Genomic DNA, 22,760 nt, shown 5'->3' on the forward strand with positions numbered 1-22,760 from the left:
TTTATCATCATGGTTACCTGATTCTGCAAAAAAGAGAGAGTCTCCTTTTGGCTAAAGCTGAAATGATTAACATTTTCAGTTGTGTAGTGGGTTTGCCTTCAAAGTAAGCCCCAATCTCATTTGATCGTTGAGGACGGTTCAAATTTTGCCAGTGATAAAGTGCAGGGATATGGTAGCCCTCTACAGAAGAGCTGTCTCTCATCGAGATCCTAGTGAAACACAACATTCATGTTTTGTGGAAAGGTCCCTAAGAACTGGCTGGCTGTAGCGAAGAACCGACAGGAGACGAAGTCAAGATGCAAGTCTGACCCTCCTTTCGGAGGCGAGTGCTTTATTGAGAAACTTTTCCGGAAGTCCCGGAAGAGAGCAAGAACAATTAAGGCAGTAGCAAAGGTTACAATCTTCTGAGCCAGTCACAGACGACTGGGCAAACATGCTGCAGTCAGCCTTTGTCTTATCTGTGAAGCCCAGCGAAGCACATTGTGAGCTGATTGTGTGAGTATATTGTGCAGCTCTTGGAAGGATGAAAGGACATACTGAGATATGCTGAGAAGGGCCCAAGGCCAGGTTGTACTCACTCCCTTCTAAGTCCTGGTCACGGTGTGCCTATTGACCAGGACCTGCAGAGTGGGGCTGCCAAGCCTGGTTGGTGTGCCAGGTCCAGCCCACAGCTGGCACACCCTTGGAATTGTGCAGGACTGGCCCAGATTGTAAATTCCTTTTCCTGTGCTGGAAACGTACAGTGGCGACGAGGGGTTCCCTTGACTTATTCTTCTGTTCCCAGTGAGAATGCATCCCTTGTCTGAAACTTTTCTTTTGAGAAGTTGAAATAAGTAGAAATGTTACAAGGCACATTGTTGTTTCTATTAATTTCAATGTGTCTTATACCCCACCTTGACTGAAGGAAGTTGGCAGGTCAGTTTCCTGCTGCTGGCACTGAAATGTTTTGGGACAACCTTAGTAAACTGAGGCAGGAGAAGCCAAGCACCTATAATCAGAGCCCAACCCTTCCTGGCTTCTAGCCCAGACTGGGCTTACAGGTAAAGATCTCTCCCTCTCTTCTTTACGTACAGAAAATGAAGTGCCTATATAAAGGATCAGGGCCCTCTCTGGGATTCTCTCAAGACATCAGTCAGAGCCACTCATCTGCTATTATATGGAGAAGGCAAACACCAAAGAGAAAAGCCCTCCTGATCACCTTGACCTTCAATGCCAGGACATCTAGAAAAGCAAATACTAACCAAAAGGTATTAATTCTTTTGATTTCAAAAGTGGAATATTACTTTGCAACCAAGGGGTGAGGACGGGAGTCATGCACAGCTTGGATGCCTTGTCAAACATTTAAGCAATGAGACCTTCTTTCTGTTACAAAGAGCCAAGTTACAAGTGACACCATACACAGGTTGGACACTTGTCAGCTTACCTCAAGTTTTGATGGGAAATGTAGGCATCCTGGTTTTACAGCTTGGCTCTCCATTACAGCTGCAAGACCAGGATGCCTACATTTCCCATCAAAACTTGAGGGAAGCTGACAAGCGTCCAACCTGTGTCAGGCGTCACTTGTAGCTTAGCTCAAAGTTCCCTACTGGGTTTGGTGGTCTCTGCAGGTACCCTACTCTTTCCAAGATGACCTTTGTTTTTCTTGGGCAGAGAAGGTGCAGCTGCTAGTTTTTGCCAGAGATCCAAACTTGTTTCCCTAATGCATCCACTGTGGAGATTCTCTGCATTCAAACAGCCGAATTTCATTAGGGGTGTGCAGTTTCCCCTGAGACCTTTGTATTTATTTTGCTCCTAGCTCAGCACTGTCAATGTGGATGAGCTCTGGAAAGAAGGCAATGCCCATGCCCCTGAGAATGTCTGTCTGTCTGTCTAGTATATTTTATTCCATTTTTATCCCATTTATTCAGGAAGCTCAGGGCAAGCTATGGGGTTCCCTCTTTCCCATTTTCTCTTCATAACACTCCTGTGAGGTAGGTGAGCCAGAGAGACTGTGATGGACCTAAGTGAGTTTCCTTCCAGGGGGGGATTTGAACTTGGGCCTCCCAGATCCTAGTTTGCAATTGAAAAATTCAACACTGGGGAGACTAGAAAGGGAAGCATGTGTATAAACTAGGGGAAGGGGGAATGTCAAATTCCCACTGAGATTTCCTGGGCCGTTTCCACACTACTCACCTTCATCCGGAACGTGTGGAACATTGTGGAAAAAAACACGGAAGATAGACTTCCGGTTTGGGATCATGGCGGTCTGACCGGGTCCAGGGAGCTGGACCATCCGAGGTGCTGTTTTCTTGGCTGGCGAGGTGCCTAGATCACCCACAGCCCCCTGATTTCAGGCACAAATCGGGCAGGAACGCTTTGCAGCCCCAAGAGAGTGTGATCTTGGCAGGGGGGTGGGTTCTGAATTAAGGATTCTCCCCTTTTTGCCTTGAGGTCCCCTCGTGGAAGGGTGGCTATCATCTCTGCAGCAGCTTTTGGAGTTCTCTTTGTCAGATGCATCTGGCAGGGAGAGCTGTGGTTATTGAAGGCTTATACTACATAGGAATTGGACGCTTTTACTGCTGCAAACTAACACGGCAAACTGACTCCACACCAAAAGGAGATGTTTACATTTACTAGCAAAGGAATGTTTTGGTTGCCTCCCCGCTAATTGCATCCTGTCCCCTTCTGATATATGTCTCCTTCTCTCCCCTATCTCCCCTCCTCTTCTGTATTTGACCAGTTTGGATCATGCATCTGACGAAGAGAACTTGATTCTCGAAAGCTTATGCTACAATAAAATTGGTTAGTCTTAAAGGTGCTACTGGACTCTTCTTGATAATGCTTATCAGTGTAAGTGATAGCAATAGAAACCAGTGGCATTTGAAACCTGAGCTTGCCAGGGGACCATGAGTTAGTCAAGCATCTCCCAAAATATGTTTCCCTGCTTTCATGTGCTGAGAGGTTCCACAGGCAATGAATGAGAGAGTATGCTGTGTCTCTGTGATACAGTGTCTTGGGACCATGTGCTTCACATTGGTAGGGTTTAACCTGTGTTCTTTTTTCCCTGCCTGTCAATTTCTTAAAACTCTTTCTTAATTTCATTTTTTTTTGTTTTGATGTGGAAAAAAGGGAAGGAAGGGAGGAAGAGTGATGCACATTGCATGTCCAGAGAGCATACACACAGGTATGTGGCTAAAAGGGGTGGCTAAAAGGTGAGATCAGGGCGATGACTGGGAGGTAGGTGGGAGAGGATAGACACCAGGGAAGGAGTCTAGCTTGGCCTAGTACCTCAGAGTAGAGCCTTGCCAACCTCCAGGTGGGGGCTGGAGTTTTACCAGAATTACAACTGATCTCCAGAGAACAGAGATCAGTTCCCCTGGAGAAAATGGCAGCTTTGGAGGGTGGACTCTATGGCATTATAGCCCGCTGAGTTCCCTCCCTTTCCCAAATCCCACACTCCCTAGGCTCCATCTCCAAATCCCACGGAATTTCCCAGTCTGGAGTTGGCAACCCTAAGACTGTTGCAGGGGTGTGTGGAAAATGAAGCCATGTACAAAACTATGCCCATCCCCTAGTTTGGCTCCCCATCACCCTGAGATTTTATTCCTTCGTCTGGAAATAGGGCTGCCAAGAAGAGAGGGAGATCTGGTGGGACAAAATTCCAGATGCAAGTGGCCAGGCAAATAAAGTGATGTCTCCAGTGGCAGCTTAAAGATTAACATTATTTCTAATTTATGAACGATCATACTGGAATAAATATTGTAGTCTTTAACAACATTTGTTGTTAGTCTAAAAATATGAGTGGGGGGAGATTAGGAGGGGACATCCCCTCCCCAACCCCAGGGTACTTTTTAAATTTTTCCAATGGGAAAGTTGGAAATTTAGGGAAACATTTTAAAAAATTCTTATGAAATATTTTCTTTTTTGGAATGATTGGCATGCTTTTTAAGACAAATTTTTACTCGCTCAAAAGATTTAGTTTGAATATTTTAATGTAATTAAATAACAATGGCAATTCCTGAGTATACCGTAGACATATACAATATTTTCCTGCATATGTTTATCGTTTAATGAGACTAAATTTGTCCACAGTAAATATGCTGTAAACCGGTTCAATGAAACGCTCCTGAACAGTTGGTGTTTCTTCAATATAAAATCCAGGTGTGTTGACTGTTAGCAAAATTAGTCAGCTGTTGTCTCTATGCCAGTTTGGTGTAGTAGTTAAGAGTGGTGGGACTAATCTGGAGAACTGGGTTTGATTCCAGCTGGGTGACCTTGGGTCAGTCACAGCTCTCTCAGAGCTCTCTCAACCCCACTCACCTCATAGGGTGATTGTTGTGGGGATAATGATAACATACTCTGTAAACTGCTCTGAGTGGGTGTTAAGTTGTCCTGAAGGGTGGGATATAAATTGAATGTTGTTGTTGTTGTTCTTCTTATTATTATTATTATGCCTCTTCCACAGGCTAAGGTATAGAACTGTATTGTAGTTACGGATGGAGGCGTGCCCTACATACAGCATGTTAGCAGAATTGCAGGGCAACCTCGAGGTCCAAGAAGAAGGGCCTGGGAAAGTTCTCAAAATGGTTTCTCAGTCTGAGGATGTGATCCAAACCAGGCCCAACAGACTGGTGCCTCACTGCAGCCAGTCCTTGGATTGTAACCTTAATGGACATGTTGGACCACTGCAGAAGAGAACAGCTAAGGCATTGATAACTGGAGGAGGAGGCTACTTCGGCTACCAACTGGGCTGTGCCCTTGCCAGTGAAGAAATCAATGTTGTTTTGTTCGACAGACATAAACCTAGATGGGAAATTCCCAACCAGGCAGTATTTTTCGAGGTAAAGTACTGATTCGCATGTTACGGAGTACACAAATTGGGTCTAGGGGAGATTTGCCTTTTCCTAGCCCTACCTCCTTGCTTCATTGTCTTTTTTTTAGAACTTAATGTCTGATCCTGGTCCTGTCCTTCCACGCATCAAATGCAGTGGAGCTTTTACTGACAGGTGTGTGACTCTTTGGTATTTGGAAGAAGAGTAATTTGGCCACCCCAACCCATCTGAGTCTTATTCCCATCTTAATATAGTGCGTTGTGAGATATTCTGCAGGTGATATATACGAGGCATTCTGAGCACTTGCACAGTGTGTGATGTGACTATCAATATTATGTAATCATTCTTTTAAGAGATACTCTGATAAATATTACGGTTATCATTTTTGCTATGGTGTACATCACAGGGGGACGTGAGAGATTACGATGCTGTGTTCAAAGCCTGTGAAGGGGTGGACTGCGTATTTCATGTTGCGTCCTATGGCATATCAGGATTTGAGCAAGTAAGTCAACATCTTCCTTTCCTTTCTGTGAATTACCAAAAACGTATGCAGTGGCCTGAGATACAGGCCATTTCCACACTACTCACCTTCAATCGGAATGCCGCAGAACGTTGCAAACAAAACCCGGAAGATAGCGGTTTCTTGCGAGAGTTTTGCGCGATGTCGCACAAAACTTGCGTGAGAAAACGCTATCTTCTGCATTTTTTCCGCAACGTTCCACGGAGTTCCAATTGAAGGTGAGTAGTGTGGAAACGGCCACAGACTAGGGCAGGTGTGTCAGGGCTTGCCATCGCTGCCGCTGGGCGTGGCACTGGGCAGTCTGCTCCTGACGTCACAGGGGGGCCAGGGAATCTGCGGGACCCTGCTCTGTGGAAGGAGGGGCGGTATACCTCACCCAGACTCCCTCTCAGTCCACTCGCTGGCCTGCTCAACCTGGCCTGCTTACCCTCTGCGCCCTCCTTCATCTTCTCCTTCCAGGACTCTCCTCCAAGCCTCCACCCTTGCATCTTACTGCTCTCACTCCACATCATCACTCCTCACTCACACCCACCACCCCAGGGCTCTTCCCAGCCAGCTTTTATAGGGCTTCCTCCTACTGCCCCACCCCTTTTCCAGCCAGGCCTTTGGCTGCACCAAGCAGTTGCAGCTGGGGTAGCTGATCTGGCCCCACTGACCAGCACCAGCTGTGCCTTGTTCTCTGGCTGCCCAGCCTCCCTGCCTTGGCTGATTGCTGAAGGCATGTCCAGCTGCAGTCCCCTGGCTAGCAGCCCGGCCTCCCTGGCTGAGCTGATGGCTGAAGGTGGGTCCAGCTGTGGCTCCTTGGCTGGTTGCCCAGGGCTTCCTGCAGAGTGCCTCCAATAGCCCCACCTGGAGTGGCTTGGCTTTTGGCAACTCCTGGGCCAGGCTACTATTTTCTAGCTGGGGCGTGGCTTTGGGTTGTTGGGGCTGCTGCTGCTTCTCCTCCTCAGGTAAGGTCTTTGGGTGGGTGACTGCTGAGCTTCCAATCCCTCTGCCCTTGCCCCCTTCCGCCTTGCCTAGCCCCCTTTCCCTCCCTAGGGGAGTGGGACTCGCTGGCCTCTCTCTGTCTCCCCCTGCCTCCTGAGGCCCTGGGCTTTTGCCCCTTGCCCCTGGCACCGGCAGGTTCTGGCTCCATTTGCCTGTGGGAGGGGTTGACCTGCTGTCCCCCAGCTGCCCCCTCTGCCTGCCAGTCAGACCGGTTGACCTGCTGTCAGCTGGCTGACCAGTTGACCTGCTGTCAGCTGGCTGACCAGTTGACCTGCTGTCTGCTGGCTGCCCCCTCTGTTTGCCCATCAGCCCGGCTGACCTGCTGTTCCCTCCTACCAAGTCTGGTGGCTGGGACCCAGACCCCGGACAAGGTGGACCACTGGAACTCAATCCTACCTGAAGGTCAATGCCAATCTTTCCTGTGTGTGTGTTTATTTATGTTTACATGTTTTGTTTTGTACTTATATATATATTTTAAATGTTATTTTAATGTTTGTTGTTTGCAGCCATGGGGATCCTATTTTGGGTAGAAAGGTGGCATGTAAATGCTTTAAATAATAAATGATAATAATAATCCCAGGATTTGCTCCAGCACTGCGTACACAGGACCACTTCATACAATACAAAGTCCTTGTGTCTGTTGATGGATGATATAAGGACTTGTATCAGATATGTGATGGAGCTTTGCACTTTCCAGACATTGCCATTTCCCTCTAGATTCCTACCATTCTTCCCTCTTTCCACTTCTTTTCAGTTCTGATTCCAACCAGAGAATTATGACCTTGCCTTTGTATCCCTGAGTAACGAGTGCGGATTGCTAATGAACAATTATTCTAGTGCCATCCCTTTTCCTTTCTAGCTACAAAGGAAAGAGCTTATTGAATCCATCAATGTGGGAGGAACAAAAGTCATCATTGAGGGTATGTACTGCTTTCAAAGACCCCAAGTTACTTGCGAAAGAATCTTTGCTTGGGAGAAGAATGGCCAAAGGAACCTGAGTGGTCACTTCAGGCAGAAATGGGTTTAGGGGGTTCAATGAAGCTGCATGCTGTTCAGAAGGTGAGACTTAGGGCCAAGCTACAAGTGACAAATGACACAGGTTGGACACTTGGCAGCTTCCCTCAAGTTTTTGTAGGCATCCTGGTCTTGCAGCTTGGCTCTCTGACTGGTGTCCAATGGACTTTTCAACTGTCACTTGTCCAACATTCCGCAAAGCTGCCTACATTTCCCATCAAAACTTGAGGGAAGCTGACAAGTGTCCAACCTGTGTCAGGCGTCACTTGTAGTTTGGCCCTCACTCAGGATCCCTAGCTGTACCCAGGATCCCTAGCTGTACCCAGCATCCAACACTGCAGAGAATCCTGGGATTTTTGGCTTGGCAACGCAGCCCACTCAGATGACAAAATATCTTGGTGATGATCTCTGTCTGGAAGGGTAGCAATCATAGCCTCCCCTCTTTCGAGGACTCATAATACAGCTGGAAGGAGGGGAAGGTGGTAGGGATTGGTTCATGTTGCCCTAATGTTAATAGAGAAACAAGGTGCTGCCTGTCTGACCTCTGACCTTCAGGTAGGATTACCAATCTGCACGTAGGTCCTGGAGATCTTCCAGAATTACAACTGATCTCTAGATTACAAAAATAAGTTTCTCTGGAGAAAATGGGAATTTTCCAACCCACATTTGGCAACTCTACTTTCAGAGAGTCAAATAGAAAGGGGGCGGGAATGCTATGTACTAGACTCAGGAAAATTCCTTGTTATTGAAGAACAGATCGCTCTTATGAATGCAATTATTTGGAAAGAAAAATGTATGAGCATGTTGATTTGAATGGAAGGGGATCTGTCTTCCTCTTCATGGTGAAACTGCTTTTAGTAGGACACAAAACAATGGCCAAATCCACACGCACTCACCATCCGCTTATCTTGCGCAGTCATGGCAGCTGGGTTCATTCCGCTACCATGCTGTGCATCATCACATTCACCTTCCCAGTGCATCTTTGTGGCGCAATCAGTTCTCCACATGCCCCTGAGTAAAGTGTTATAGTGGGCAGTTCCCTCCTCTGTCGTCAGCGTTGACGGTGCACGTCACTTCCCTTCCCCCCCCCAAAACCCCTTAATTTTGCGCTATACCGATATTCCGACTCTTATGTAGGCAGAGCCAGGGAAAAGCCAGAGTATTTATAGGGGGGAACCAGGTTCCATTCAAAGCCGAGAGTGGAAAGTAACTGATGGTAAGATAAAGGACCATCATCTGTTACTTTTCCCGCACAAACCGCTGCTCATTGAAGTAGGGTCGAATCCACATTACTCATTCTAAGTCGCATGTTCCCCGCATTCCCCACGCAATCCCGAGTGCTGGTCACATTACCTCATTAAACAGACGCATTTCATTCACATTTCTCCCGAATATGTGGTTACAGGTTTTCAACGGGAGTTTCACGGTGGCCGTGAATGGGCCAATGTGCAATTTACGTGGTTTTTTTAAAAACCACCCCCCCTTCCTGTCTCTCCGGTCGTTCTGAGAGTTCCTATTGGCTGATTCAACTTGCAAGTGCTCCGTAGTCTGCAAAAGACTGTTTTTGACTTCATAGCATTGGATTTATTGATTATGCTGTTTCTGAATCAAATCTGGTAGTTTGAAAAATCATTTTGGGGTGAATCCATCCTCAGAACGGACTCGTGAAACTTCCTTTTTAACTGTTTTTTATTTTTTTTTATTTTATATTACTGTAATATCGAAATTACGAAATATCGAAATAATGACACTCCAAGGAAGTGAAACTTCAGTAAAATTCAGGCACTGAACTGTCCTGCATAGGAAATGCCCACGAAAGCTTCCCACATGCTTCCAAATTTCCAAAAAAGAAACGGGAGAGAGCCATCAGTGCTGTCAGTGGGGGAAAGAGAGGCATCATTATCTTCAATGATGTTTCTTTATAAGGCAAGATCGGAATAACGGAAAAGTGTGCTCAAAAAAATTTTAAAAAATGGGCAGGAAAAAAGGTCCCGCCCAAAAAAGCGGTTTTCGAGCGGCCGTGTGACCGGAGGGACGCGCGAGAAAGACGGATTGGAAGCAGGAATGTGAACGAAGAGGAAAAAATCGCGGATTGGAGGCAAACAGAAGATATCCGCTAAGCATGCGGGTAATGGGTGAATGTGGATTCGACCCAGGTTTTGTGGTATACAGACCTTTCTTTATCGTGGAAATATGCTATGACAGCCCATTTTTTTTTTAAAAAAGGGCCGGGCAAAAACAGATTCCTGCCATTATCACGTGGTATGGAAAGGAGGCGCAATTGTGGTGCGGTGATGGCGGGGAACATGCAGGACGGGAAAGCATGTATCTGCTTGAACAGCACCACGGTTGTGAAAAAGGAGCGGAAACAAAAAGGAAATGTGGATTCGGCCAATGTGTGTTTTCACTCTCTCTCTCTCTCTCTCTCTCTCTCTCTCTCTCTCTCTCTCTCTCTCTCTCTCTCTCTCACACACACACACACACACACACACACACACACACACACACACATGTACGTGTAGATTTCCTAATAATTTCATTATTCAAATTCACACATCTTCTCCACATAGTTTGCCAGCAAAGGAACATTTCCAGACTGGTATATACCAGTTCAGTGAACGTCGTATTTGGAGGGAATCCCATTGAAGAAGGTGATGAGGAAACGGTGCCCTATTTTCCACTAGAGAAGGTATTTCCCAGCCTATTGGTTGAAGACTACTGCTCTAGATGTGTTAGTATTAAACTGTCAACATTTACTGAGTTATCTTTTTTTAGCACACTGACCATTATTCTAGAACCAAAGCAATTGCTGATCAGATGGTACTGGCTGCTGATGGGACACCACTTGAAGGTACCTCTGGATGTGTGTGTGTGTGTGTGTGTGTGTGTGTGTATGTGTGAGTCACATGGCAAACTTTCAATATGCTGACTGGAAAACAGAAACTCCCCAAGCCTTTTAGCCTTCAAACCCCATTCCCAGGTCAGCAGAAGTTATATAATTTAAGGTAAATGGAGCAATAATGAGACTTCAATTAACCGAAAATTTTATGTAGAAAATTTGAAACATTGGTAGAATTTTGAGAGCTATAGAATTAGGATAGTGAAATAATCTTTTTTAGTTTTTTTTCTTGTTTTTTAGCTGTATGTTTCTTTTTTCTTTTATCTGTTTATATATATATTTTATAACTTGCAATGTATGCTTTTAAAAAACACATTCCCAGGTGAGAGCCAGTCCTGAATGTTTGCATTAATAATAAAGAGGAGAATGTATATGAGCTTGTGTAGAGTGCATTCTGTCTAACACAGGCAAACCTACAGGAGCATTTAAGGAGGAAAAAACAGACAGGTGGGAGGCTAGCAAGACCCACATCTGAGAAAAGAGATCCCCATTATATACTGTATAAAATGGGAATGTCTGACAGGGAGTTTCATGCGGAGAAAGGGATGCAGGAATAGCAAGTGTACTGTTTGTTTGTAGAAGGCTGTTTTCAGAGGGGGATTTTTCTCTGTATGGAAAGCAGGAAGATCTCGCATTACATAATAAAACATCCACATGATGGCATGCTCAATCAGGACTGGAGCATCACGGGTAGCAAGTGCTCCTAATATGTGCAGTTGCTGAACTCAAGGTACATGTGGACCTAACATCTGAAAAAGGCTTTTGTCTTTTCCCCTTCCCTATAATGCATCAGGGAGAAATCTATGGCCATATCATCCAATCCAGCCCTTTCTTGGGCAGAATAACTATTTTATGTTCTTCTCCTAGGAGGGGATAAACTTCATACATGTGTCATTCGTCCACCTGGCATCTATGGGCCAGAGGAGCAGAGGCATCTTCCACGGATAGTTGTATGTATTGCTTTGGGAACAGTGGGGTGCCTTACAGATACTTTATCTGAACACTTTACTGCTAATGTAGATGGTGCCTTAATAAACCAGGCCATTTCCCTTTATGCTTCTATTGATTTTCTACCTTTTTCTGATGAGAAAACTTTTGTAAATATGCGCACAAAGGTGCATTCCTAAGAGATGTTATGCAATAGTACCACTATGCTTGCAGAAAACTTTAAAAAAATTAAAAACTGCTAGAGAGAAGAAAACTGGCAAATGGCTAGGAGAATGAAACAGGCATTATCTCAGCAAACCAAATAAATGCGGTCTTTAATCCTGGGTTGGCAGCCAGCCAAGAAAGATGCTTAATCTCTCCCATGCCTGCCAATTCTCTCTCCAAAAGTTATCTTAAATCTCTTTTATTTTGCTGGAAGAAGGGCAGAGAAACTTTATTACAATTTGGCATTTAATTTATGTAAACAGACACTGAAAATTAAGATAGTGGTTTGCTTCAAGCACTTGTGTAGCAAGAGTGTTCAAGATTGTGTCGGATTGTACCACCTTGCAATGTTTTTAAGTATAATGTGATGCCCTTTGACACAGTTGCACCTTAAGGCTGGTTCTCATCCAGGGTAAGATTAGAGGGCATCTGACACAGTGACTGGATGAAGATAAGCCCGGCCTGAGCGGGAGATTTCCTGGGAATAAACCACTTTGAGTTCTTATATAGGAAGGAAGCCTCAAACTCAATGAATAGTAAATAGGTGTCACTAGAAGATCAAGCTGTGCCTTTGCAGACCTTCACGTTTGACTTCCAGGGTTCAGGAACAATTTTGTTAACTTGAATTGCATAAATATTGCCCAACACCATAGACTTTCAAATATCTGCATGGAAATTGCAGAGTTCTGAAGATTTTTCAGGGGAAATCATCTGTCTTACTTGCTGCTTAGGGCATAGAACATGAAAATTAAATAGTGTAGGAGCAAATGGTAATAAAACCTAAAACCAACCCCACAAATAGAAATGCTAATGAAAAAATGAGGCAAAAAGCAGAGTCCTAAGATATACATGGGAGTAAATGCTCTGGGCCCCAACTATGAACGTATGCTCTGCCTCTTCCTTGCACATTGGCCCAAATGTAAGTACATGCTGTACAGGCATAGGCCCTGTCTCCCTCCATGAATATTAGACATCAGCCTTCCCGAGCATAGTAAGACAGCTGGGGTGCTGTGCCCACATTCAGGCAAATATCGAGCATAGACAGCGGCAGAGCACAGTGAGGGTGGACCAGAGTGCTTGCTTCTGCTCCCCATTCCATCCATGTGGACAGAGCCTACTTGACATGTGCATTCTTCTCCACAGACGAACATCCAGAGACAACTCTTCAACTTTGCATTTTGGAGTCCCAACACTCTGATGAACTGGGTCCATGTTGGCAATCTTGTCCAAGGACATATTTTGGCCTCTGAGTCTTTAACAGCTGAGAGAGGCTATATTGCTGTAAGTAAAGCCACCTACTATTGCTCAATTTTAAAAGTGGACTTGCTTGTTCCAGTAAGTAGTTATCCCTCAGCTCTCGTAGTTCCTACGGGCAGGAACTTTTCTGGGGTAGCGTCCTGACTTCAGAATGCCCTTCTCCCTCAATTATTTGCTTAGTTGCCTACCTAGTGAAAGCTTTTCTGTTCTTGTAGATGTCTTCGTAATCTTACAGATTTTTAAAATAATATGTAAATGGAGTTTGTGTTGTGTGTCTGTGTATGTAAGCTGCAGAGAGGGAGCAGAAACTCTGCCCAGATTTTATTCAGCTGCCCTAAAATGGTTCTCCACCTTTCTCCCCTGCTTCAAAAAATAACAAGAGCCTTCACATTCCAGTCCCAAACAAAAATTGGTCTAAAGCGTGCCATGAAAAAATTTAGTGATCAATGCGATACTGAGCTTCTGACAATTAATTACTCGAAATCTAAAATTGTGTTTTAGTAGACACTGGAAAACTAACTGGGAAATAAATGGGAATACTATAGATCAGGTTAAAAATTTTCAATTATCTAGGAGTCATCTTTACATTCAATGCTAACTTTAAAGCCCACACTATTTCATCAGCAAATACTGCAGAAGAGAATGCTAATGCCATCCTTAGATTCTTCAGAAGAGAAGGGCCGATTCCAGATGACTAACCTTAAGGCGCTTCATGCCGCCCTCTTCCGGATCGCAACGGGGAAAATGCGAAATACCGCCTTTCCTCGTGCGAGTTTTGCGCGACGACGCGCAAAACTCGCGCGAGGAAACGCTATATTTCGCATTTTCCCCGTTGCGATCCGGAAGAGGGTGGCATGAAGCGCCTTAAGGTTAGTCATCTGGAATCAGCCAAGGTGCGGGCTTTATACCTGCAGCCCTGAAACTATTCCAAACAAAATCATTAGTGCAACTCTTATATGGATCACAAATGGGACTAACTGCTAATGTTAAGATCTTAGAAACGGTCCAATCTAAATTTCTTAGATCGCTATTTAATGTACCTAGATGTACTCCTAATGTCATTCTTAGGCAAGAAGCTGGCTTGCTCAGAGTCGAACTAAAAATCTGGGAACATGTAATCTATTATTGGCTAAGAATTCATCTTGAGCCAAAGGGCTTAATTCCCTTGTTGCTAGCTTCTGAACCTTACCCTTCATGGTGCTCAAAGATAGCTGTTAAAATTAAACTGATTGGCTTGGACCCGGTAGCCCTGTTTGGTATGGGACTCAACAAAGCAAAAGCTTTAATAACCCAAAGATGATTAATATAGAGTCCCAAAATGATGAGGCAATACTCCCTCTAAGTTATAAGAGCCTAAAAAAAGGACTGAGTTACACCACATCCCCATATATTTCGGATTTTACAAACAAAAGATGTAGATGGGCCTTTAGAGCACGATTTGATGCATTCCCCTCTGCAGTTTTGTATGGGAGATTCTCTCACCTGCCTTTGCAACAGCGTTGTTGTCCCTGTTCGAATAAAATGGTTGAAAATATCACACACATACTTTTGCACTGCGAATTCTATCAAGAAGATAGGATACAATTAATTATTCCACTACTTTATAGATTCAAACCATTACAGTATTATATGGATTTTAGTCCTGAAACCCTTCGGGTATATCTTTTAGAGGATAGTCAGAGAACTGTATCTTATGCAGTTGCAAAATTCTGTGTGACAGTACTCAGCAAGCGGAATCACTTAACGAAGGAAATGTCAATTGCTGGGAAGAGAGTTAATGAAGTGAGTTTTATAGTTAGATGTGTATGTGTGTATATATATATGTGTAAGCACTGCTGGCGCCAGGGTCTCTGGCACCTGCGGCAATCCCCGCGTGCGCGCACCATGGACTGTGCAATGACGGCTGGGGGGTGTGGTGGTGGCGGCGGCAGCAGCATGGAGCTGGCTGGTTGCAGCAGCTGCGTGCCAGCCACGCCAGTTCCGTGGAGCGCGCCTCTGCCCCCGACACCCCCTCCGGCGCCTCTCCAGGGCCCTCGCGCCTGAGGCCACCGCCTACCTGGCTTCTATGGGCACACCGGCCCTGTATGTAAGCCTGTACTGGAAAAAGGGTTTGGGGCCTAGGACCTAGGCCTGATTAATAGACTGCAGATACATAGACCAGACTAAGAGATAACTGAGCTGTACCTCGGGTTATTTAATCTGTATGTTTAGCAAAGGCCCATGGGGCATGTATATAAAAAACAGGTCGTCATGAACGACTATGAGGAGTAGTGTTATACAAGACTAGGCTAGCTGGAAATACTAAAGGAGGAAAAGCTGCTGCTGCTGCTGCTGCTTGGAAGGCAAAGCTTGTTTCCAAGCTTTGGAGCTAAGAACATCATACAGCTGAAACGACTGGCTGGAGGAGCTGAACTCTTCTCCCTGGAAGAACTGCAGTAGCTGGGAAGAGCTGAAGAAGCAAGAGCAGGAATTGCTGGCAGCTGAACTCATTGACTGCTCGAGACCAGCACCCTAGCCCAGAGCTGCCCCACTTCATCTTGCGAGGAGAGAAGGGGAACTGCTCCTAGGGCAACAAGCAAGCCCCAGGATTCAGATAGCATCTTCACAAGAAGAGTCCTGCTGTGGCAAGGCCTGCTGGATATTTGGGATGCTGTTCCAGGCAAAGCCTCTGGCCAAATCTACAGAACTGTCTGCACACTTTACCAGGGGATTGTGAGTAGGACTGTACTCCAGGGTCACTGGTTACTGATTTCATAGTTGTGTAAAAATAAATTGCATTTATATTTGAGTTGGTAAACATACTGAACCTGGTCCTTGGGACTCTGGGTTTTTTTATATAATCTTTTATGTATTTGTCCATTTTAAGTATTTAAAAACCATTCTTTTTTATCTATACTTTACTTGGCTGATCTTGCAACCATAATAAATGATTGATTGATTGACTACTGTGTTCGTTATTCTGGTGTGTACCAATTATAGATCCTAATTTAGAAATAATTATTAATGAATATTTCCTTTCTGTTCCTGTAGTTACTTGTATAGAACAGAATTCTGTATTAGAAGCAGCCTATTGCACTTTCCAAAAGGGCATTACGGAGGTAAATGTTCCTTTTCAAACTCTGGTATGAATGTAAAGTGTCTCTTCCTTTTAAAAAATATTTTTTCCACTTTATTATGCTCAAAGATAAAGGAAGTGATATAATTCCGGATCCTGTCTGGTGTTTGTTTTTAACTTCTCTCTCTTTTCTTTCTCTCAGAGTGGTCAGGCATATTATATACACGATGGAGAGAGCGTCATTTTTTCTGAATGGATAACGCCACTGGTATGAAGGCCTTTTTTAAAGTTAGTTTTATCTTGAGGAGGCAGAACGAACAAACATTCTGTGTGTGTGTGTGTGAAAGAGATACAGAGAAACAAAGACACACACACACAAAGAGAAAGAGAGAGAAGCCATTATGACACTGTGGTGTTGTGGTTAGAACAGGACTCCTCCACACTGTTGAGCTTGTAGCCACTTCTGGAATTTTTAGAAAATATCATATGAGTGCCACCACTATGCAGCCTATTGCCATCAGTACCACATGTCCCATGTACTGACCAATCAGCAGCCATGCAGAGATCCCCCTTGTTTTGATGAACATGCCCACACCCATTGGCCTACACCCATTGGCCACCATCCAGCATCATTGATTGAGTGGCTGGTCTTGAGGCAAAAGGGATCTCCAAACTGCTTATATGGAATCTCATTCCAAGCAGAGTTTGAGCCTCACAACAACCCTGCAAGATAGGTCAGGACATGAAAGTTATTTAATAACAACAGCAGCAGCAGCAGCATTCAATTTATATACCACCCTTTAGGACAACTTAATACCCACTCAGTGGTTTACAAAGTATGTTATTATTATCTCCACAACAATAACTGCCCTGTGAGGTGGGGGGGGGGGTGCTGAGAGCACACTCTGGAAGAGCTGTGACTGACCCAAGGTCACCCAGCTGGCTTTAAGTGGAGGAGTGGGGAATCAAACCCAGTTCTCCAGATTAGAGTCCCATCACTCTTAACCACTACACCAAACTGGCTCTCAAGACCCAAGGCTGCCACTCAGCAGGGCTTTCAATTTCAGCATCTTATTTCTATTCTAATTGTTTTGGACTATGCTGGGCTTCAGCATAAATTTAAGGTTTGTTTTATTCTCACCCTTTCTTATTTTCTATCCCCTACAGTTTGAAAAACTTGGCTACAAGAAACCGAGGAAACATGTTCCAGTTTTATTTCTTCGTACCATAGGTAAAACGAGCATTCATTGTGTCTGAGAATTTGCTTTTTGGGATAACTACCCTCCATCTGGTCAGTGCACCTGGATTGGTTCCCATTTGGTACATGCACTGCTCTGAGGAGCCAATGGGATGAAAGCAACTGTGTAGTTTTGACTCAACCCCTCTGTCTAGTCATAAGGATACTCTGTTGAGTCTTCATTGGTCTCAGGTAGTTGGACTGTCTATTCTTGCAAAGATAAACCTGGAGAGCCCAAGTTCAGATGCCTTGGTGGTATAACCAGTAACCGTTGGCTTTGGTTAGCATCAATTTTAATTTCTCTTCAAATTCTCAAATTTGAAGCAGGTTTTCCCCCTGTTGTTGCTAGTAATTAACTGTAGAAATTGTCTTTTACAGCTGGCTTGCTGGAATATCTGCACCTGCTTCTTAAACCGGTTTTCAGCTTCACACCTCTCATAACAAGAAATGAGGTATTAAAAAAAAGGAGTTCTTACTTTCATTAATGGCAACAAACTTTCTGTCTGAGGGAGATATCAGAGCTGAGGTTAAGTGCCCTGCAAGAATGGTCCATAGACTTTATCTCACTAAGGTGGTGCACTTGAATTGCTTATACAGCAGTTTGGGGACTCATGCGAGGGAATGTGCCGCCTGTCATGCACACTTCATGCATCTAGAAAAGAAGGATGTCTGGGAGAAAGGTTCTAGCATTCCCCTGACATGCTAATTTTCTTCATGTGGGGCATTTGTTATTGCTGTTATGTTTATTCTGCTCTGCAATGTCTTGTTCCCACTGCAAGGGCATAGTATGCGTGAAGGATCCAGTCTTGGATCTCCTAGTGCCCTTTGTCTTTTTGACTCCGAGTTGGCCACATGCATATAACGCAGGTGACAGAAACATTGCGTGTGTGGCGGAATCTCTCTGCTGTGCTTTTTATATCCATCACACTTATTCACTTCCTGCTGACAAAAGCTTTATGAATAATCCTGGTGCCCCAAAACAGCTGTTTGCCACACATGAGGACCATCGGATATTGATAGAGATACAATATATATACTGTATACTGGGAGAAAATAGTAAAGACTTGAAATGACTATGGTGAAGATTAAAGGAGAAAGTGTCAAAGCAGGGTTACAGTTGAACGTCAAGAAGACAAAAGTAATGAGTGTCCAGGAACTATACAATTTTAAGGTTGACAATGAAGAAATTGTATGTTCTGTTCTTTTTGGCTCAATCATCAACCGAAAGGGTGAGTGCAAGCAAGGAGAAAAGGAGATAGAGACTTGGAAAGGGCAGGCATGAAGGAACTAGAAACGATCCTTAAGAATAAGGATGAGCTGCTGGGGACCAAGATCAAGATAATTCATATTATAGTATAAATAATTCATATTACCATATTACCAGGGCTTTTTTTCTGGGAAAAGAGGTGGTGGAACTCAGTGGTGGAACTCAGGACCAGGGCCGGCGCCACCGTTGAGGTGGTGAGGCGGGGGCCGCAGGGCCGGAGGGGGTGCTGGAGGGGGTGCCGGGGTGGAGGTGCACATCCCATGCTGCCGCTGGCCAGTCTCACGCCGCTGCTGGCCAGCCCTGCACCGCCACCGCCACCGCTGCCCACCCCCGGGCAGGCGCAGCAGCCACGGGCCAGGGATGACAGGCAGCCAGGGCGGCGTGCGGGGCGTGGGTGGCCTCCTCGCTCCACCCCAGCCACCCGCCAGCGGCACTGCATGATGATGTCATCAAGTGATGATGTCATCACGCAGTTTGGGGCGCGCAGAGCACGCACTCAAGGCTGGCCTCCAGCGCCAGAAACCCTGGCACTGGGGCTGCTCAGGATCACACAATGATGTCACTTGGGGTCAGCTGGAACAAGAGGGTTTTTAAAAAAAGTTTAAATCGTCCTTGGTGAAAATGGTCACATGGCCGGTGGCCCCACCCCCTGATCTCCAGACAGAGGGCAGTTTATATTGCCCTTTGCGCAGCTGAGGGCAATCTAAACTCTCCTCTGTTTGGAGATCAGGGGGCGGGGCCACCGGCCATGTGACCATTTTCAAGAGGTGCCGGGACTCCGTTCCACCGCGTTCCAGCTGAAAAAAAGCCCTGCCCATTACTATGTATGGATGTGAAAGTTGAAGGGATCTAGATCAAATCAAGCCTAAATTCTTTCTTGGACTTAAAATGACAAAACTGAATCTTTTATACATTGGTCATGACAATTCACAACTAACTGGAAAAGTCAATAATGCTAGGAAAGGTAGAAGGCAGTAGGAAAAGAGGAAGACCCCAAATTACTTAATGATGGCTTGATTCAATAAAGAAAGCCACGTCCTCCAGTTGGCAAGATCTGAGCAAGGCTGTTAATGATATGATATATTGGAGGTCTTTCATTCATAGGGTCACCACCATAAATCAGAAGTGACTTGACAGCACATAACACACACTGTATAAATAGGTACAGGAACTCAGAATTTACCTCATTGGGGCTCAAACAGCTCCCAGGTCTATTTTAAATTGGGAAGAGGGGGCAGAGAAGTTTAACCATATCCTGCCTTTGTGGTGTGGTTCTGAGCCAAACTGGGTCCCACGTGCCAGCAAATTGAATGTTAAAAGCTCTGCAAGCTCCGGTCAGATCATGTCTGGTTTGGCGCATACTTTGAACTACACCCTGTGTCCCCACATCAACTCAAGAAATCTAGATCTATGGGGTGGGAAGGCAGCAAAGAGCCCAGCAGGAGGGAGAGGAGACAGTACAATCCAAGAGAATGACAAATTGTTATCTGCCCTTGATTTGCTGGCAACCAGGGCTCATTTTCAGGGGGAACGCGCAGGAACACAGTTCTGGTAGGTTCCCCCCAAAGGTCACATGTCAGGTGGCCCCATACGCCGGTGAGCGAGCCATAACTATGTTAGATATGGAGTATGAATTGCTTTGATTTGCTGGATTTGTAACTGCTCTGAAGAAGGGGAAACCGGAAACCGGACCTCTTGCTAGCTGACCCGTTGCGGTTACAATTTGAATGTGTTCATTACAATTCACAAATCGAATTCTTATTGACCAGTGATTCTGGTGACATACATGTGTAATCCTGTAAGAAGTATACTGGTACTTGGATGAATTTTCGTAGAGGCTTTCCAGCCCTATTATAATTGTATTGGCTCTGTGGACATCGGGGATTGGTTTGAATGTTCCCCCCCCTTTTTGTTGAGGTGAGGGTGTGATATATGTTCTACCATGCTTGTTTAAACAGAATTTGCTTTATTGTCCACTTAGAGTTCACTTTATGTACTAGTAAATTTTGTATTTTTGCATAGAACTGTGTCAAGTATCTTTAGTGTTATATTAGTTAGTAGGTGACGGTTATACTGTTTGTTTCGCTTGATTTGCTGGCAACCAGGGCTCATTTTCAGGGGGAACGCGCAGGAACACAGTTCTGGTAGGTCCCCCCAAAGGTCACATGTCAGGTGGCCCCGCCCACCTGATTTTGGGCCATTTTGGGCCTGTTTCGGCCTGGATCGGGGCCCAAAATGGCCAGGATCAGGCCTAAAATAGCCAGGATTGGTCCCAAAACAGCCATGATCAGGCCTCTGATGGGTGGTGGATCTCCTGCTCAGCAGTGGCCCAATCCTGACCATTTTGGGCCCATTTTTGGCCATTTTCAGGCCCTTTTGCCGTTTTGGGCCCAATTTCAGCCCTGAATGGCCAGGATTGGGTCCAAAACAGCCAGGATAGGTGATGTCGGGGGGCGGGGCATATGCAAATCAGTTATGCTAATGATACACTTCTGGTGATGTCAAGGGGCATGGCATACGCAAATGATTTGTGCTAATGAGTTATGCTAATGAGTTCCTGCAGCTCTTTTTCTACGAAATGACCCCTGCTGGCAACAATTTTCCCCATCAAGATTTCTCAGTCCTGAATGTAGCCTCTACATCCTTTGGTGAACAGAAAAATCCTGTCTCTGTAGAGTGCTCCTACCAGATTCCAGGATGTTTGCCAAGTTCACATCTGAGGGCCAAACCAGATGTATGCGGTATAATCTGAGTTTGGAGCTCCCAGCAGTTTTAAAGGTTAAAGGTCAGGCGCAGAGAGGCTCGTTTTGGTGAGATCAAGACCCGTAGAAAGAAGGTGTTTAAGTGCTCTTTTCTCCCCTATTCTGTTTCTCTGACCTGAAACAACCCAGAAGAAACTGCTATTCACCTGCTTAGCCATTGAGCTAAATTTCAGGGGTACAGCATACAGCTAACTTATACCCAATTAAGATGTTTTGCTTTCCTGCCCCTTCCTGTGTTTGTCTTGTGAACATATGCATAGGGAAGAAATGCTGAAGAAAGAGATCTCTTTCTTTCCTTTCCTGTAGCCAGATTGGACTCTGAGCTTAATTCTATGTTACGCTGTTTACACGTCCGCTACAATTCCCATTGAAACAGTGTGCAGTGGGAATTGAAACTGAATTCCCAGGAGTAAGCGGTTGCTCATTTTGGATTGGGACCACAGTGTATGGAGAGGAGTTTAAATCTCCTCCCATCTGTAAAACAGTATTAAAGAGAACAGCTTCCCAATATACAAAAAAGCCATCCTCCCAAATCCGCTAAAAGACAGAAGGTGGGGTGAGGGCTTACCTAGCCTCTTCTGGTACATGATTCTGCCAGGTAGGGGCCACAGTCAAAAAAAGGTTAGGCTGTACCAAAATATTATTTTTGGTGGGGAGGGGATGGACCTTTTAAAAAAATTTAAAATCTTCCATCATTTAGGTCTTCGATGCAACTTACAAGCATAGTTGAAATGAGTATAAAATACCAACAACTTAACAAATTTCATCACACACACCCCCCAAATCTAATAAAAAATAGAAACCACGCACACAAAATAGGTTAGAGTTAGATATTAGACAGCTATATTTATTTACTTACTTTATTGATTTAGCTTTTTTATTGCCTTTATTAGCGCAATTTGACTCTTTTTATTGTGCTGATTATGTTTTGATGTTTTGGCTGAAAGCTGCTTTAAGCAGGGCTGGAGAGGCAGCATCCAAGTTGTATAAATCAATGAATCAGTCAAATCCGATCCATATTAATTGCTATTAAAGACTTGTGGGGTTAGCAGTCCCACTATCCCCATTTGCGGCACAGCATATGCTGTTCCTGTCTGCTTTCTCTTGTAGTGTTTTCTGCTGATGTCCCTGTTCTCTTCTTCCCATAGATAAGAAATCTGAGGGTCACTCACACTTTTCGAATAGACAAGGCCCGGAAACAGCTGGGTTACTACCCGAAAAAGTTCACGCTGGCTGATACCGTGGATCATTACCTGAAATCAAGATCCTCATGCTGAGATCGAACGCTGTCCCCCATGTTGTTTCTTACATTTAGCATGTTTTTATCTCTGATCTCCCTGTCTTTCCTTTTTTAAGGACATTCTGTGTCTCTTTTCTTTGTTTGTTTGATATGTAATTGTTTGATATGTAATGAATCACAGGAGAGAAACTAACCCAGCTAGAGTCTTCCTCTGTTACTTGCACCTTAAAGACTAACCAACTTTACTGTAGCATAAGCTTTCGAGAATCACAGTTCTCTTCATCAGATGCGTCTGATGAAGAGAACTGTGATTGTATTGTCGAAGGCTTTCACGGCCGGAGAACGATGGTTGTTGGGGGTTTTCCGGGCTGTCTTGCCGTGGTCTTGGCATTGTAGTTCCTGACGTTTCGCCAGCAGCTGTGGCTGGCATCTTCAGAGGTGTAGCACCAAAAGACAGAGATCTCTCAGACACTGAGAGATCTCTGTCTTTTGGTGCTACACCTCTGAAGATGCCAGCCACAGCTGCTGGCGAAACGTCAGGAACTACAATGCCAAGACC

The 22,760-nt window shown here is 44.9% G+C and overlaps 1 protein-coding gene across 1 annotated transcript; it reads left to right on the forward strand.

Moving 5' to 3' along the window:
- Positions 1-1,143: 1,143 nt before the first annotated feature.
- On the forward strand, positions 1,144-22,455 carry LOC129340302 (putative short-chain dehydrogenase/reductase family 42E member 2). The gene is made up of 14 exons (XM_054995020.1): positions 1,144-1,247; positions 3,109-3,163; positions 4,072-4,140; positions 4,445-4,820; positions 5,218-5,313; positions 7,178-7,238; positions 9,903-10,021; positions 10,108-10,183; positions 11,099-11,181; positions 12,527-12,664; positions 15,898-15,963; positions 16,863-16,926; positions 17,311-17,384; positions 22,110-22,455. Exons 4-14 carry the CDS (start codon positions 4,476-4,478, stop codon positions 22,236-22,238), a joined length of 1,251 nt encoding a protein of 416 aa, XP_054850995.1. The 5' UTR covers positions 1,144-1,247; positions 3,109-3,163; positions 4,072-4,140; positions 4,445-4,475; the 3' UTR covers positions 22,239-22,455.
- The last annotated feature ends 305 nt before the right edge of the window (positions 22,456-22,760 follow it).

Source organism: Eublepharis macularius, chromosome 12 (genome assembly GCF_028583425.1).
Source record: "Eublepharis macularius isolate TG4126 chromosome 12, MPM_Emac_v1.0, whole genome shotgun sequence".
In the NCBI taxonomy this organism is placed as follows: domain Eukaryota; kingdom Metazoa; phylum Chordata; class Lepidosauria; order Squamata; family Eublepharidae; genus Eublepharis; species Eublepharis macularius.